The 16308-nt window shown below is 42.6% G+C and overlaps 1 protein-coding gene across 2 annotated transcripts in view; it reads left to right on the top strand.

Moving 5' to 3' along the window:
* apc2 (APC regulator of WNT signaling pathway 2) overlaps nt 1-16308 on the top strand; it is a 193718-nt gene that overhangs the window by 143037 nt on the left and 34373 nt on the right. For both annotated transcript variants that reach the window (XM_068016183.1, XM_068016184.1), the window contains one exon: nt 13574-13654. In XM_068016183.1, the coding sequence (XP_067872284.1) occupies nt 13574-13654 (81 nt within the window). The remainder of the gene's footprint in view (nt 1-13573; nt 13655-16308) is intronic.

The raw sequence follows: 16308 nt of genomic DNA on the forward strand, positions 1-16308 counted from the left end.
TATGTTCACTTTCATTTCCTAAATTGTTCCAAGTATGAATGTTCAGTTAAGTCATCTTGCATTACAATTAGAATGGTCCAAAATCAAGTTCGAATTCAAGGTTTCCACCCACAGAAAGTTAAACAGTCCTTAGGGGTCAAGGAAAATGGATAACTAGGGCATGAGCAGCAGATGTGTAGTTGGATGGTGATGTAGTGTTTATGTTACTGGACTGGTAGCCTAGAGAACAGGAGTTCAATTCCCAACATGGTAGTTTGAACAACCATGAAGCTTTTGGATTGTTGTTCAAAACCAAGCTGGTTGAATTATGTTCTCTAATGGAGAAAACCTGCCCTCTTTATCAAATTAAGGAAGGACAATAAATATGTCAGCAATTCCCACATCTAAGGAATGAGTAAAAATCTGTGGAAAAGAAAATGTATTTTCAATAATAACAGAAAATAATATTTAACAACTTCTTAAAAATATAAGTAACTTTACTGCCTGTGCATTACACCCAACTAACGTCAGCTGACTGGAAACCTTACTTAAAGGGACAAATCTAACTCACTTGAATTGGGCTGACATTTGGATTTATCCAAATACACCTAAATAGATTGACTCTGATTTCAAATTCAGTGTTTACTCTGTGTATCAAGCAGTAAAAGTATCAATTCTACGGGGCTTTAGGTGATATCTTTTTTAAAGTTCCAGTAGTGGAGCACAATGTTTAACTTGTGCTAATGTGTATTTTTTGCAAGGCAAAATGTTTATGTTGATTGTTAAGTGTGGCTGGAATAAAGCTTTCGGAAAACGGCATATGTTAATATGGTGATTACAAATGCAGAAATCTAAAGTAGAAAGGAAAGAGAAACTTCTGCCTGAGAGCTATGTACACAGATGTGCTTTGGTGTCTTTATGGACAATTCTAGCCCTCATTGATGTTGACTTCATTCATAGGCAAGGCTCCAGGCCCTGGTTGGCAATGACAGGTTCTCTTGTAAAGTGAGCATAGATGCTTTTAGGGTTAAAAGTGGCAGTTGAATGCAAACATATAGATCCCAGTGGAAGTGTGAACTTCCCAGTGGCATCGGAGACCCACCCTTCTCTTATAAATTGCTGGCAAATTCAGCAGCCCCTGTTGGAGAACGATAATGAATTGAAATGTGAGGGAGGGAGAATTGTATAAGTGGCACTTTGCTGAAACTGGCGCTGCAGTGTAAAAACTTCAGACTGATGCTGACTACATTCTGGACCAGAAAAACAGATTCAGACCCAGTTGGTTCTGATGGCTCAGTTCACCAGACTCTGCTTTACCCAGAGAGGGATTAGACAGTGGACTTTTCTACCACAACAAGTAGTTGAGGTGACAAGCATAGATGCATTTAAGGGGAAGTTAGATAAACGCATGAGGGAGAAAGGAATAGAAGGAAATGCTAATAGAGTTAGATAAAGTAGGGTGGGAGGGGGCTTGTGTGGGGCATAAACAATGGCATGGACTAGTTGGGTGAATGGCCTGTTTCTGTGCTTTACACTCTATGAAATACTATATAACAATCAGTGTTGCTTGCTTTGCTGTGACCTGACTGGCACGAATGGGTGCCCCAGTTAAGGTGGATTCTCTCTCTATATGCAGTTTCCATATCCCATTAGTCAAAGCTGCTCCTTAAAAAGTTACAAAGTATTTACAGCAGAGAAACAGGGGACCAACAGGTTAATGCCGGTGTTTATGCTCCCTATCCTCCCACTGTTGTTCATCTAACCCCATCAACATATCCTTCTATTCCTTTCTCCTTTCAGTGTTTACCTAATTTCCCCTTAAATGCATCTATGCGATTCACCTCAATTACTCCCTGGGTAAAGATGTTTTTCCTGAATTCCCTATTGGATTTATTAGTTACTGTCTTATATTTATGGCTCTTAGTTCTGGTCCAGCCTGCAAGTGGAAACATTTTCTCTATGTCTACACTATTAAACCCTTTCATAATCTTGAAGACCTCCATCGGGTCACCCTTGAACCTTCTCTTTTCTAGAGAAAAGAGCCCCAGCCTGTTCAATCTTCCTGCTAGGTATAACCTCTCATTTCTGGTATGATTCTAGTAAATCTTCTTTCATCCTCGCGAGTGCCTCTATATCCTCTTTATAATATGGAGACCAGACTGTTCACAGTACTCCAAGGATCGATGCAAGTTTAAAATAACTTTGTTGCTTTTTGGTTCTATCCCTCCAGAAATGAACCCCAGTGCTTCATCTACTTTTTTTTATGGCCTTATTAACCTGCGTCACTACTTCTAGGGATTTGTGTATCAATACTCCATCCCATGTAGACAGTAATTTTCCAAGGACCATGTGGCCTCCTTATTCTTTCTACCAAAAGACATTCCCTCACACCTATCCCAACAGACCCCAAAGATAATTGATCTTGTTAAATCATACGTCAACATGTCAGAGTCAAGTTATGCTGATGTAAACTTAAGGAGATTATGGTAAGGAAGAGCGTAACTCCCTATTACTGAAGACCTTTTGTAAAGGAATGTGAAACATATAGCTAACGCCACCTGGTAATTCATAAATTCTTAATACTAGGGACATTTGCAATGTATACTGTCTGGCAGCCTGGCAGAAAGTGAGAGTCACATCACTGATGATCACAGAAAGACTCATATTAATAAGTTAACAGCAATTAAACCCCCAATCGTTAACACTGGACTGTTCTGTGCTGCTGGATAAATAGTAATTAGGCAATTTGTATCCATGTCTAACCTGCAGTCGGTGGGGGGGTGGGGGGTGGGGGCGGTGGGGTGCGGTGACAAGAAAGAAATGGCCTCTCATTGCAGACTGAAGAAAAACCTGAGGCCATTTTCGCACCGAGATGCAAACCCAAGGGACTATGTGTATTAAGCAAAATGATTTTTTAAATAAAAACAATACAGCCCTTTGAGTATAATGAGTCCATTGAGGTTGACTGATTTAAAAACATATAATTAAAAAAACAACCATCCTTCAAAGGTTCTGCATCTTATTGTTCTGACAACTAGATTTGATGAAATTCTACTGGTGGTGTCTATGTGGTGGAATCAGTGGATTTTTTTGATGTGGCATTTGGGTTAGATAATGCAATGCAAATTCAATTTTCTTTGATGCACACAGAACAAAATTTTTGCCAGTGATGTATTATTGGAAAGCAATGCATTTTACTTCTGGTGTTGTGACGTGAGTTTGTTTCTGGTTGGTGATTTCAGAGGAGATTTTGACGTCCATAAAGTCATATTGATATTATTTTGTTGAATGTAAAACAAAGCCCTGAATATTAAATAGAACTGTAATTCCTACCTGATTGCACCTTCTCGTTGCTTTGGCCGAGATTTGCATTAATTTCCACGTGTGATTGTGCTTAGTCTGAATAATTTTCACAGTTAGTGATTTGATTTAACTATAAAGCCGGGGGCTTCTAATGTAAAATGAGACACATTTTTGTGGTTGGGGACACAAAAAAGCCTCTTTTAAGAAGAAAGTGCTGTGGCTTGTGGCAAAGTCACTGATAGAAATCATTGCTGTCAGAACAAAGGTCAGTTCTCCATTTACTCAGAACTTTGTCTGAATAGAGGTTGTTTTCATCCTGTGATGTTATGATTGAGTTTGAGAATTTAGAGATATTCTTTTAACACCATTACATGAGATACTAATGTCACAATTTAAGCAACTGGCCAGATTTGGAGCACACTAGTCAGGCAGTCTGCAAGATAGAATGAGTAAGACAGTAGGAGGCATAAATTGCTGCAGTTGGTGAAGTTGTTTTAAACGTTAATGAATCTATTTCTTAATTATTCAATCTTGGATTTTCATGAACCAGAGAAAGGTTGAACATAAGTATACAGTTTTGAACAATCGGGCGAGGTAAGAGTGACTGCCCTTGACATCAAGGCAACATTTGACTGAGTGTGGCATCAAGGAGGCCCTGGTAGAATTGAAGTCAATGGAATTGAGGGCAAAACTCTTTACTGTCTGGGGTTATACCTAGCACGAAGGAAGATGGTTGTGATTGTTGGAGGCCAATCATTTCAATCCCAGGACATCGCTGCAGGACTTCCTCAGGGTAGTGTCCTAGGCCCAACATTTTCAGTTTCATATCAGTGACCTTCCTCCATCATAAGATCAGAAGTGGGGATGTTCACTGATGATTGCACAGTGTTCAGTTCCATTCGCGACTCCTCAGATAATGAAGCAGTCTGTGTCCACATTCAGCAAGACCTGGACAACATTTAGGCTTGTGCTGTTAAGTGGCAAGTAACATTTGCACCACGCAAGTGCCAGGCAATGACCATTTACAACAAGAGAGAATCTAACCACCACCCCTCGACATTCAACGGCAATATCATTGCTGAATTCCCAACCATCAACATTCTGGAGTTACCATTGACCAGAAACTTAACTGGATCAGCCATATAAATACTGTGGCTAGAAGAGCAGGTCAAAGGCTGGGTATTCTGTGGCTCATCTCCTGACTCCCTGACTAGATGTCCACCATCTACATACCAGGAGTGTGATGGAATACTCTCTACTTATCTGGATGAGTGCAGCTCCAACAACACTCAGGAAGCTCGACACCATCCAAGACAAAGCAGCCCTCTTGATTGGCACCGCATCCACCACCTTAAACATTCACTTCCTTCACCAGCACGCACTGTGGCTGCAGTGTTTACCATTTCCAAGATGCACTGCAGCAACGTGCCAAGGGTCCTTTGACAGCGCCTTCCAAACCCGCCACCTCTACTGGCTAGAAGAACAAGGGCAGCAGGTGCATGGGATCACCACCACCTGCAAGTTCCCCTCCAGGTCACATACCATCCTGACTTGGAACTATATCATCATTCGTTCCCTGTTGCTGGGTCAAAATTCTGGAATTCCCTTCCTTACAGCAAAGAGGGTGTACCTACAACACAAGGATCACAGTGGCTCAAGAAGGCAGCTCACCACCACCACCTTTAGGGCAATTAGGGTTGGACAATAAATGCTGGACTTGCCACTGATGCTCGCATCCCATGATTGATTAAAGGAATGGGATGGGGAACGAACAAGATGTAAAACCCATATATCCTTACATATGAACCCCTTTCTGCAGTACAATCCATTTGAAATAAAGTCAAGATTTGTTTGAGATTGCAAAATTTTTAATATACTGTGCAATAGAGAGAAGAAATGTAGTAAGTAAATGCAGTCAGAGTATTTACCACGATCTCTAGCGACATCCCAGTGCTATTGCACAAGGCACATTATTTATCCAATTTTCTTTTAAAAGATGCAATGGTTGCTGCCTCAATCACACCCTGTGGTAAAACATTTCATACTCCATCAACTCACAGAGCAGAGAAACTCTTAGTAATAATCTTAAATTACTGACTCTTCATCACTGACTCCCCAACCAATATCCCAGATATGCCCGTTGACAACACTTATAGATAAGTCATAAGAAAAGGGATGCAATGATGTTATGCTAAGCCCTATGTAGTGAGTTCAGCTAATTTTCTCTTACATTGTATTTGCAAAATTATTTTCTTCAAATCCATATCTTCAAGACTCCTTTCACCTGAACTTTAGCAAAACAATAGGAGCTAGGTTTTCCATTCATTGATAATATGAGGCTGGAATTGCTGGTAGTGTTTTATGAATGATTTAGTAAGTGGGGTTGTTGAGATTTTAATACACAGACACAGCCTCTATAATATGGCAGTGAATCTGACTCTAAATTATTGAAAATTAAGGACAGACTAAAATAGCAATTCTAATATTGGCAGATTTAGGAAGGACCTGGATAGATAGTCAGTAGAAAAATAATTGAGGGGTGTGATAGATATCACAGTGCATAATATTTTTCAAATTTTGGAACCTGTAATGCAGACTGTAATGGTTCCTCTGGTCTTGTACATTCCTATGTTGGGATTTAAATATTGATGCCTTGGGAATCATAAATTGCAACAAATGATTTTAGACATAAAACATCACTATAGGAGGAAATTTGATAATATAGAATTTATCTAAATTGGCTACATATAAATGCTAATGGTTTCAGTGGCACTTACTATTGTCCCAATAATAACTTAATTTTTGTCTTTCAAAGTATTAGTGAGCTAAATAATTAATTATATGCGGAACTGAATGTTTCGCAAGTGAAACAGTCATGTGTGCTCTGCTTCTTCATCTGTATCTGTACATTGAATTATATTGTCTAAATTGTCTGCTCCAGGGTTAATGTTGGCTTTTTTGAAGGTGAGGGTCTCTCTGTGACTGATATTGCTGCTGGGAGTGAATGTCTCAGAACATTAAATCTTTGAAATTCAAGTTTCCCTTGAATGGACTGTATTTCATCTGTTAGACATATACCCTGGAGCCTAAGTAGCAGTTTACCCATTATTAAATTGGTCCGTGGAAGAATATATCCAACTCAAGGATATATTTTAAAAGCATAGATGGGAAAAGTAGGTCCATGGGAGTGTTGTTAAGTAAAGCAATTCAAGAGATGCTGTGGGTTTCTAGCAGAGTTTATTGGCTGTGAGTTACAACTAACATTAGTTCATACAATGCTCTGGTGCTCTAGACTGAATAGAAGAACTCAATCAACAGACTGAACATTCCATTCACTAACCTAAGGACAGGCTGGATGACTTGTTCCCTGGCCCCTGCACTGTTCTTTTATAATTAATTGTCCATAGATGTATAAGAGAGGCCTGAAATGACTCATCAGGCCTATATTCTCACCATCTTTTGTGAAGACACTTTGACGCCACGTGACACTTGTCCCTGATTTTGATTGATTTTCCACATAGCATTAAAAATAACAGAAAGTTCCCTCCAATAACTCTGTATTCCTCCAATCTTGGCCTTTTGTGCATTGCTGATTTCCTTTGCCCCACCATTGGCCGCCATGCCTTTAGACGTCAAGGCCCCAAGCTAATGAATTCCCTCCCTAAACCTCTCTGCCTCTTTTCCTCCTTTAAGATGCTCCTTAAAACCTACCTTTTGACCATCTGCTATTTAATAAAGGTGAGAGAGCAAAACCAGGGAATTATAGACCAGTTAACCTAACATCTGTTGTCAGGAAATTGCTCGAGTCTATAATTAAGGATAGGGTGACTGAACACCTTGAAAATTTTCAGCAGATCAGAGACAGCCAGCATGGATTTGTAAAGGAGTGGTCATGCATGACGAATCTAATTGAATTTTTTGAAGAGGTGACTAAAGTAGTGGACAGGGGCATGCCTATTAATGTTATTTATGTAGACTTCCAGAAGGCATTTGATAAAGTGCCTCATAAGAGACTGTTAGCTAAAGCTGAAGCCCATGGAATTGAAGGTAAATTATTGGCTTGATTAGGAAATTGGCTGAGCAGACGGAGACAGAGGGGCTGAATTTTCAGACCCTGCCGGGATTGGGAATGGAGGTGGACGGGGCCCAAAAATACCGGCACCGGCCAGCATGCCAATTTTCCAACCCTGTTCCCAGTGCCGGCCATTTTTACAGAGGTGGGTTCAGGGCCGGCAGGGTACCTGCCCCCATGAAGCCGGTAGCCAATTAGGCTCATTAAGAGCCTTGTTAATCATGGTTAAAGGAGGCTGACTGGGATTTTCCAGTCAGCCTCCAATTGCCCGATGTGATTGGGGACAGTTTAACTAAAGGTCCGTCCTGCCTACCTGGGTGTGAATGAAGCCAAAGGCCATCCTGTAAAGAAATACCCCAACCCCCCCGCCACTCCCCCAATGGTGGCCTGGCTGCTTTTTCTGATTTTATTTAAATTGCTAAAAAAGTTGGTGAGAGGGCGCCTCCATGTTGAAGCACCCACTCAGTTACTCTCTACTCCAGGCTGCTAACCCCCTCAAGTTGGAAGGCCTCTGATTGGCCCTTCAGCTTCAAGAGTCCACCCAGCACCCTTAACTGGACAGGAACCTGTCTCCTTGCCAATTAAGGGGACTTCCCCATAAAAATTCCAGGTCAGTGACTGTTTCTCCCCAGGGGATGGTTGTTTGGGACCTAGAAACATTTCTGACTCCTGTTTCCTGCCCCGATGTGAAAATCCAGCCCAGAGAGTAGGGATAAAGGGCAGGATGTGACTAGTAGTGTTCTACAAGGTTCTGCATTGGGGCCTCAACTATTCACTGTATTCAGTAACAACTTAGATGATGGGATAAAAAGCCACAAGTCCAAATTTGCCGAAGACACAAAGATAGGCGGCATTGTCAGCAGTGTAGGTGGAAACATAAAATTGTAAAGAGATATTACTGTTCAAGTGAATGGGCAAAACTGGCAAATGGATTTCTGTGTAGGCAAATGTGAAGTCATCCACTCTAAAAGGAATAGAACAGGGTACTTTTATAAATGACGAAAAGCTAGAAATAATGGTGCAGGTACATATGTCATTAAAAATGTCATGAATAGGTGCAGAAAATGATAAAAAAAACTAATGAAATGCTGGTTTTATATCTGGAGGACTAGAATACAAGGGGGTAGAGTCATGCTTCAGCTATACAAAGCACTGGTTAGACCACACCTGGAGTTACTGTGAGTAGTTCTGGGCACCAGACCTTAGGATGGATATATTAGCCTTGGAGGGAGGACAGTGTAGATTCACTAGAATGATAACTGGACTCCAAGGATTCAGCCACAAGGAGATATTAAACATACTAGGGTTGTACTCCCTGGAATTTATAAGGTTAAGGGGAGATTTGATCAATGTTTTCAAGATATTAAGGGGAACAGATAGGGTAGATAGAGAGAACCTATGTCCACTGGTTGGGGAGTCTAGGACTAGGGGGCACAGTCAAAACATTAGCACCAGACTTTTCAGGGGTGAAATTAGGAAACACTTTTCTCACACAAAGCCTGGTAGAAGTTTGGATGTTGTTCCTACAAGCAGCAATTGATGCTAGGCCAATTGTTAATTTTTAATTTGAGATTGATAGATTTTTGTTAACCAGAGGTTTTAAGGAATATGGGGCAAAGGCAGGTAGAGAGAGTTAGGTCATAGATCAGCCATGATCTCATTGATGACAGAACAGGCTCGAGCGTCTAAATGACCTACTCCTGTTCTTATGTTCCTGTCACCTGTCCTAATATCTCCTTATGTGGCTCGGTGTCAAATTTTGTCTGATTGTGCTCCTGCGGCAGCCCGTTTGCACACAGCAAGATCCCACAAACAGCAATAAGAAAATAACAAGATAACGTGCTTTTGTAATGTTAAATAAGGGATAAATATTGGCCAGGACACTGGGGAGAACTCCCCTTCTCTTCATTGAAATAGTGCCTTGAGATCTTTTACTTCCACCTGAGAGGGCAGATGGTGTCTCCATTTAACATCTCATCCGAAAAACTGCATCTCTGATCGTGCAGCACTCCCTCAGTACTGCACTGGGTTGTCAGCCTAAATTCTGTGATCAAAGCCATGGAGTGGGACTTGAATCTATGACCTCTGACTCAGAAAGAAGGCTGCTCCCAGCTGAGCCACAGATTTGCAAAATTTATTGCCTTAACTAAATCAGCAGGCAACATGGTTCTTCGATTTTTGTTTCTTGTCTATTTACTGGGCATTGTAGGCAAACTACATTCAAAAAGAAAATTAGCATTTGCGAAACTCAAAAGATGCCATTGAGTAAAAGACCAATGAAAAGGAAAAAGGAAAAGCAGGAAGGCTGCCAATGCCGCCAGTGAAAATCTACATCTTTAACTTCAGAGGCTGAATCATCAAAGTGTGTGGATGAGAAGTCAGGAAGCGAGTAAATTTCTATGGGGTGGGATGGAGGATCTCCGGCTCACCAGTCATTTCGGTAGAAAAGCCATGAAACTCTGGAAAAACAGATGCTGTTTTTCTGCCGCTCTCATGCAGAAAGTTGTCCCTTGCATCTCGCAATCATTCAATCATTAATGTCTGTTTGTTATCTTGATTGCCAATACCTCGTACAGCTGAGTCTTTGAAAGGGGCTGCACAGTGGTGTACAGTCAGGAGGGAGTTTCCCTGGGAGGCTTCAACATTGATTCCGAACCCCATGAAGTCTCATGGCATCAGGTCAATCATCGGCAAGGAAACCTCCTGCTGATTACCACCTACCGCCCTCCCTCAGCTGATGAATCAGTACTCCTCCATGTTGAACATCACTTGGAAGAAGCACTGAGGGTGGTGAGGCAGCAGCACTACTGATCAAGCAGGCCGAGTCCAGAAGGACATATCTGCCAGACTGGGCCTGCGGCAGGTGGTAAAGGAACCAACGAGAGGGATAAACCTATTAGACCTTGTCCTCACCAATCTACCTGTTGCAGATGCATCTGTCCATGACAGTAATTGGTAGGAGTGACCACCGCACAATCCTTGTAAAAATGAAGTCCCATCTTCACACTGAGGATATCCTCCATCGTGTTGTGTAGCACTACCACCGTGCTGAATGGGATAGATTCAGAACAGATCTGGCAGTCCAAAACTGGGCATCCATGAGGCGCTGTGGACCATTATCAGCAGCAGAATTGTATTCAACCACAACCTGTAACCTCATGACCCGACATATCCTTCACTCTACCATTACCATCAAGCCAAGGAATCAACCCTGGTTCAATGAAGAGTGCAGGAGAGCATGCCAGGAGCAGCAGCAGGCAAACCTAAAAATGAGGTGTCAACCTGGTGAAGCTACAACGCAGGACTACTTGCATGCCAAACAGCAGAAGCAGCATGCGCTAGAAAGAGCTAAGCAATCCCACAACCAATGGATCAGATCTAAGCTCTGCAGTTCTGCCCCACATCCATTCGTGATGGTGGTGGACAATTAAACAATTAAACGCAGGAGGAGTTTCCACAAATATCCCCATCCTCACTGATGGAGGAGCCCAGCAAACCAGTGCAAAAGAAAGGCTGAAGCATTTGCGACCATCTTCAGCCAGAAGTGCCAAGCCGATGATCCATCTCGGCCTCCTCCTGATGTCCCCAGCATCACAGATGCCAGTCTTCAGCCAATTCGATTCACATATGTGATATCAAGAAATGGCTGAAGGCACTGGATACAGCAAAGGCTATGGGTCCTGAAAACATCCCAGCTGTAGTACTGAAGACGTGCTCCAGAACTAACCGTGCCCCTAGCCAAGTGTTTCCAGTAGAGCTACAACACTGGCATCTAACAATGTGAAAAATTGCCCAGGTATTTCCTGTACTCGAAAGGTAGGACAAATCCAATCTGGCCAATTACCGCCCCATCAGTCTATTCCCAATCATCGGCAAAGTGATGGAAGGTGTCACCAACTGTGCTATTAAGCACCACTTAAACAGCGACAACCTGCTCACTGATGCTCAGTTTCAGTTCCACCAGGGTCACTCGGCTCCTGACCTCATTAAAGCCTTGGCCCAAACATGGACAAAAGAGCTGAACTCGAGGTGAGGTGAGAGTGACTGCCCTGGATATCAAGACAGCATTTGACCGAGTATGGCATCAAGGAGCCCTAACAATACTGAAGTCAATGGGATTGGGGGAAAACTCTCCACTCGTTGGAGTCATACCTAGCACAAAGGAAGATGGCTGTAGGTGTTGGAGGTCAATCATCTCAGCCCCAGGACGTCACTGCAGGAGTTCCTCAGGGTAGTGTCCTAGGCCCAACCATCTTCAGCTGCTTCATCAATGACCTTGTGTCCATCATAAGGTCAGAAGTGGGGATGTTTGCTGATGGTTGCACAACGTTCAGCACCATTCACAACTCCTCAGACACTGAAGAAATCCGTGTCCATATGCAGCAAGAACTGGACAACTTTCAGGCTTGGGCTGATAAGTGGCATGTAACATTCCTGCCACACAAGTGCCAGGCAATGATGACCCCCAATAAGAGAGAATCTAACCATCTCCCCTTGTCATTCAACAGCATTACCATCACTGAATTCCCCCACTATCAACATCCTGGGGGTATCATTGACCAGAAACTGAACTAGAGCAGCCACATAAATACTGTGGCTACAAGAGCAAGTCAGAAGCTGGGAATTCTGCAGCCATTAACCCACTTCCTGACTCCTCAAAGCCTGTCCAACATCTACAAGGCACAATTCAACTGTAGAAGTCTTCACAAAGGTCTTCCATCAGGGGTGTAGCAACAGGTGTCAGTTCTCACATTCGCTGCAGAAGTCCTTTTGAAAGATGCACAGTTTCTGCAAATATAGGGTTTCTTCAAAAATGCAGGAGACAACAGTACCACTTCATACAAGCTTTTTCTTTTCACGAGCAAAGATTCTGTACAGAGAGGTAATACTTGTCTGGTTCTTCTTTTGATCTCCTGGCAGGTCCAAATCAAATTCCAATTGTCTGCTTTAGTCCAAACCCACTGGCTTTTAAACAGTTCAGAAATGAAATCAAAACCTTCCAGAAACAAGTCACATGCCAAGTCATAAATTCTCCCTTGTCACACAAAGGATAGCTCTGAGGTCAAACCCCCTGCTGGTTTCCTTGACATTACCTGGTTTCCAGTATTTGTTTACTGGTCAAAACCAGGAACCTCTCGTTGAATTTGCCTTCCTTCCAAAAGCATCCATAAAGTTCAGCTATCTCCAGATGTCTCAATGTCCTTTTCAGTTTTTAAAAATATAGAATCCCGTTTTAATATAAAAAAAAAGGAAATCCTCGGAACAATATATGTTGTGATCTGTGGAGTAGTGGAAATGGAGGAAGACAGTGCATTCCCCCAACCTTGGTCATAGCAACACCTCCTCTAGACCCTACTGTTGTTTCTTTACTTGTCCCATAAATAGCCCCTTTCCAAAAGCAAATTACTGCGGATGCTGGAAATCTGAAAAAGCTGGAAATACTCAGCAGGTCAGGCAGCATATGTGGGGAGAGAAACAGAGTTAACGTTTTAGGTCTTTGTGACCTTTCATCAGAACAGCCCCTTTCTCCTTGCACCATCATCTGTTTTGTCATTTAATCTCTCCTGTCTTCCACCCTATCAGAGACCTTCCCTTTTGTTCTTTTCCTCCCCTCTGTCATTGCCTGTCTGTATACTTGCTTTAACTCTTTAACTCTTTCCAGTTCTGATGTAAGTTCATCAACCTGAAACGTTAACTCTATTTCTCGCTCCATGGAAGCTGCCAGACCTGCTGAGTATTTCCAGCAGTTTCTTTGCTTATTTCAGATTTCCAGCATCTGCAGTATTTTGCTTTTCTATTTTAACTCTTTACTGACAAATTCAATTTTTATTGTTTTAATGTATTATGGCTTACTTCTTCTTGTGAATAAATCTATTGATGCATTGGTGACAAGGTGGTACATATCACCTTTTGGACAGGACAGGAGAACATGGCGCATTGTACTGTAATCAAGGGGAAACCGCTGATCTTGTGGAACTTACAACGTAAATAAAGATTCAGATTTCTGGCGGAGTCTTGTCTATTTAATGAAACTAACTGTGTTAATGGCACAAATTCAAATGTTGGGAGAAAGCCCGAACTTGGTAACCCCTCTGATGGGTACAAGATTCATCAAAGAGTAAATGAGTAGAATTAAATCAATTAAACTTTGTGGATCTAAATAAAGAATGTTTCTGTCGCATTTATTTCTAAAAACTCAATCATTTGCTCTATGTGCAGGGTCGTGGAAAAACAAGTGATCAAGGCGCAGAGAGTAAAATGAATAATTTGCCTCAAGGACTGAACAACTTGGGCAGTAAGGTAAGTGTTTGCAATAACTTAAAGCAAAAATTAGCAATAGGGTAAAAGACTTCCATTCACACACAATGTACCCCTATATATACAAACATCCAGCAATACCCCCAATAGGTATGTATCCCTATATGCTTTCAGTAAGCACATAATACACTTGAATACACTTACATACACTTATACTCTGGTATACAAATTTATACACGAAAACATTTGTCTACATCTACAGATGCTAATATGCCTGTGCATAGATATTCCTATTTGTACAAATATGTAATACACTTATATGCAGACAAATACATAACACACAAGTATACATATATGTACATCAAACAACTTGTGTTTATATAGCGCCTTTAACATAATAAAATGCCCAAGGCGCTTCACAGGACCATTATAAAGCAAATTTTGACTCCAAGCCACATAAGGCAATATTAGGGCAGATGGCCAAAAGCTTGGTCAAAGAGGTAGGTTTTAAGGAGCGTCTTAAAGGAGGAAAGAGAAATAAAGAGGCGGAGAGACTTAGGGATGGAATTCCAGAGCTTAGGGCCCAGGCAGCAGAAGACATGGCCACCAATGGTGGAGCAATTCAAATCGGGAATGGCAAGAAGCCAGAATTAAACAGCGTAGTTATCTCAGAGGGCTGTGGGACAGGAGGAGATTACAGATATAGGGAGGGTCAAGGCCAATGAGGAATTTGAAATCAAGGAGATGAGGCATTGCTTAACCTGGAGCCAATGTCGGTCAACAAGCATCGGGTAATGGGACTTGATGAGCTGGATTTTGTGCTGGAGGCCCACCGGAGCAATCCTCCAGTCTTTTTAGGAGGTGAGATCCCCTTATGTTAACTGGTAAATCACTTATCTTTTACAAGATGTGAACTCTGCCCCAGACAAGAACTGATCCAGCTCTTAAGGTCTGCCCAGACTCAGCAGACACTGCATAGACCTTTATGGTGCTAGACAATCAACGCTTAGGTTGTGGGTTCAAACTGAATTCAATAGATCCATTAATTTGTGATCTAGCATCAGTGCATATTGGGAAATCACGGGTGGGTTCCTCATGATTTTCTGTCCCTTCATTTAAGTAGATATGAAGTTGTGGAATATACGTCTGCAGTTTCCCGGTATGTGTTCCCAGTGGGTGAGGCTTTCCAATGGAAGCAAACATTTGGAAAATGTGTCTTAAATGTCACTTTTATTATTCACATCCAAACTTTCACATCCACTGCAAAATGCACAAGTTAAAACTATTGCTGCCGCAGGGATACATAAATTGACGGTTGGAGTCATTTAAAATTGGCTCTTTACATCAAAGTGGAGGTAGATATGTTCTTTATCTCCTTATCTCGGGAGACAATGGGTAAGCGCCTGGAGGTGGTCAGTGGTGTGTGGAGCAGCGCCTGGAGTGGCTATAAAGTCCAATTCTAGAGTGACAGGCTCTTCCACAGGTGCTGCAGAAAAATTTGTTTGTCGGGGCTGTTACACAGTTGGCGCTCCCCTTGCGCTTCTGTCTTTTTTCCTGCCAACTGCTAAGTCTCTTCAACTCACCACACTTTAGCCCCGCCTTTACGGCTGCCCACCAGCTCTGGCGATCACTGGCAACTGACTCCCACGACTTGTGATCAATGTCACAGGGCTTCATGTTGCGTTTGTAGACGTCTTTAAAACGGAGACATGGACAGCTGGTGGGTCTGATACCAGTGGCGAGCTCGCTGTACAATGTGTCTTTGGGGATCCTGCCAACTTCCATGTGGCTCACATGGCCAAGCCATCTCAAGCACTGCTGACTCAGTAGTGTGTATAAGCTGGGGATGTTGGCCGCCTCGAGGACTTCTGTGTTGGAGATACAGTCCTGCCACCTGATGCCAAGTATTCTCCGGAGGCAGCGAAGATGGAATGAATTGAGACGTCGCTCTTGGCTGACATACGTTGTCCAGGCCTCGCTGCCATAGAGCAAGGTACTGAGGACACAGGCTTGATACACTCGGACTTTTGTGTTCCGTGTCAGTGCGCCATTTCCTCACACTCTCTTGGCCAGTCTGGACATAGCAGTGGAAGCCTTTCCCATGCACTTGTTGATTTCTGCATCTAGAGACAGGTTACTGGTGATAGTTGAGCCTAGGTAGGTGAACTCTTGAACCACTTCCAGAGCGTGGTTGCCAATATTGATGGATGGAGCATTTCTGACGTCCTGTCCCATGATGTTCGTTTTCTTGAGGCTGATGGTTAGGCCAAATTCGTTGCAGGCAGCCGCAAACCTGTCGATGAGACCCTGCAGACACTCTTCAGTGTGAGATGTTAAAGCAGCATCGTCAGCAAAGAGGAGTTCCCTGATGAGGACTTTCCGTACTTTGGACTTCGCTCTTAGACAGGCAAGGTTGAACAACCTGCCATCTGATCTTGTGTGGAGGAAAATTCCTTCTTCTGAAGACTTGAACGCATGTGAGAGCAGCAGGGAGAAGAAAATCCCAAAAAGTGTGGGTGCGAGAACACAGCCCTGTTTCACGCCACTCTGGATAGGAAAGGGGTCTGATGAGGTGCCACTATGTTGAATTGTGCCTTTCATAATGTCATGGAATGAGGTGATGATGCTTAGTAGCTTTGGTGGACATCCGATCTTTTCTAGTAGTCTGAAGAGACCACGTCTGCTGACGAGGTCAA

The sequence above is a fragment of the Heterodontus francisci genome, chromosome 36 (assembly GCF_036365525.1).
Source record: "Heterodontus francisci isolate sHetFra1 chromosome 36, sHetFra1.hap1, whole genome shotgun sequence".
In the NCBI taxonomy this organism is placed as follows: domain Eukaryota; kingdom Metazoa; phylum Chordata; class Chondrichthyes; order Heterodontiformes; family Heterodontidae; genus Heterodontus; species Heterodontus francisci.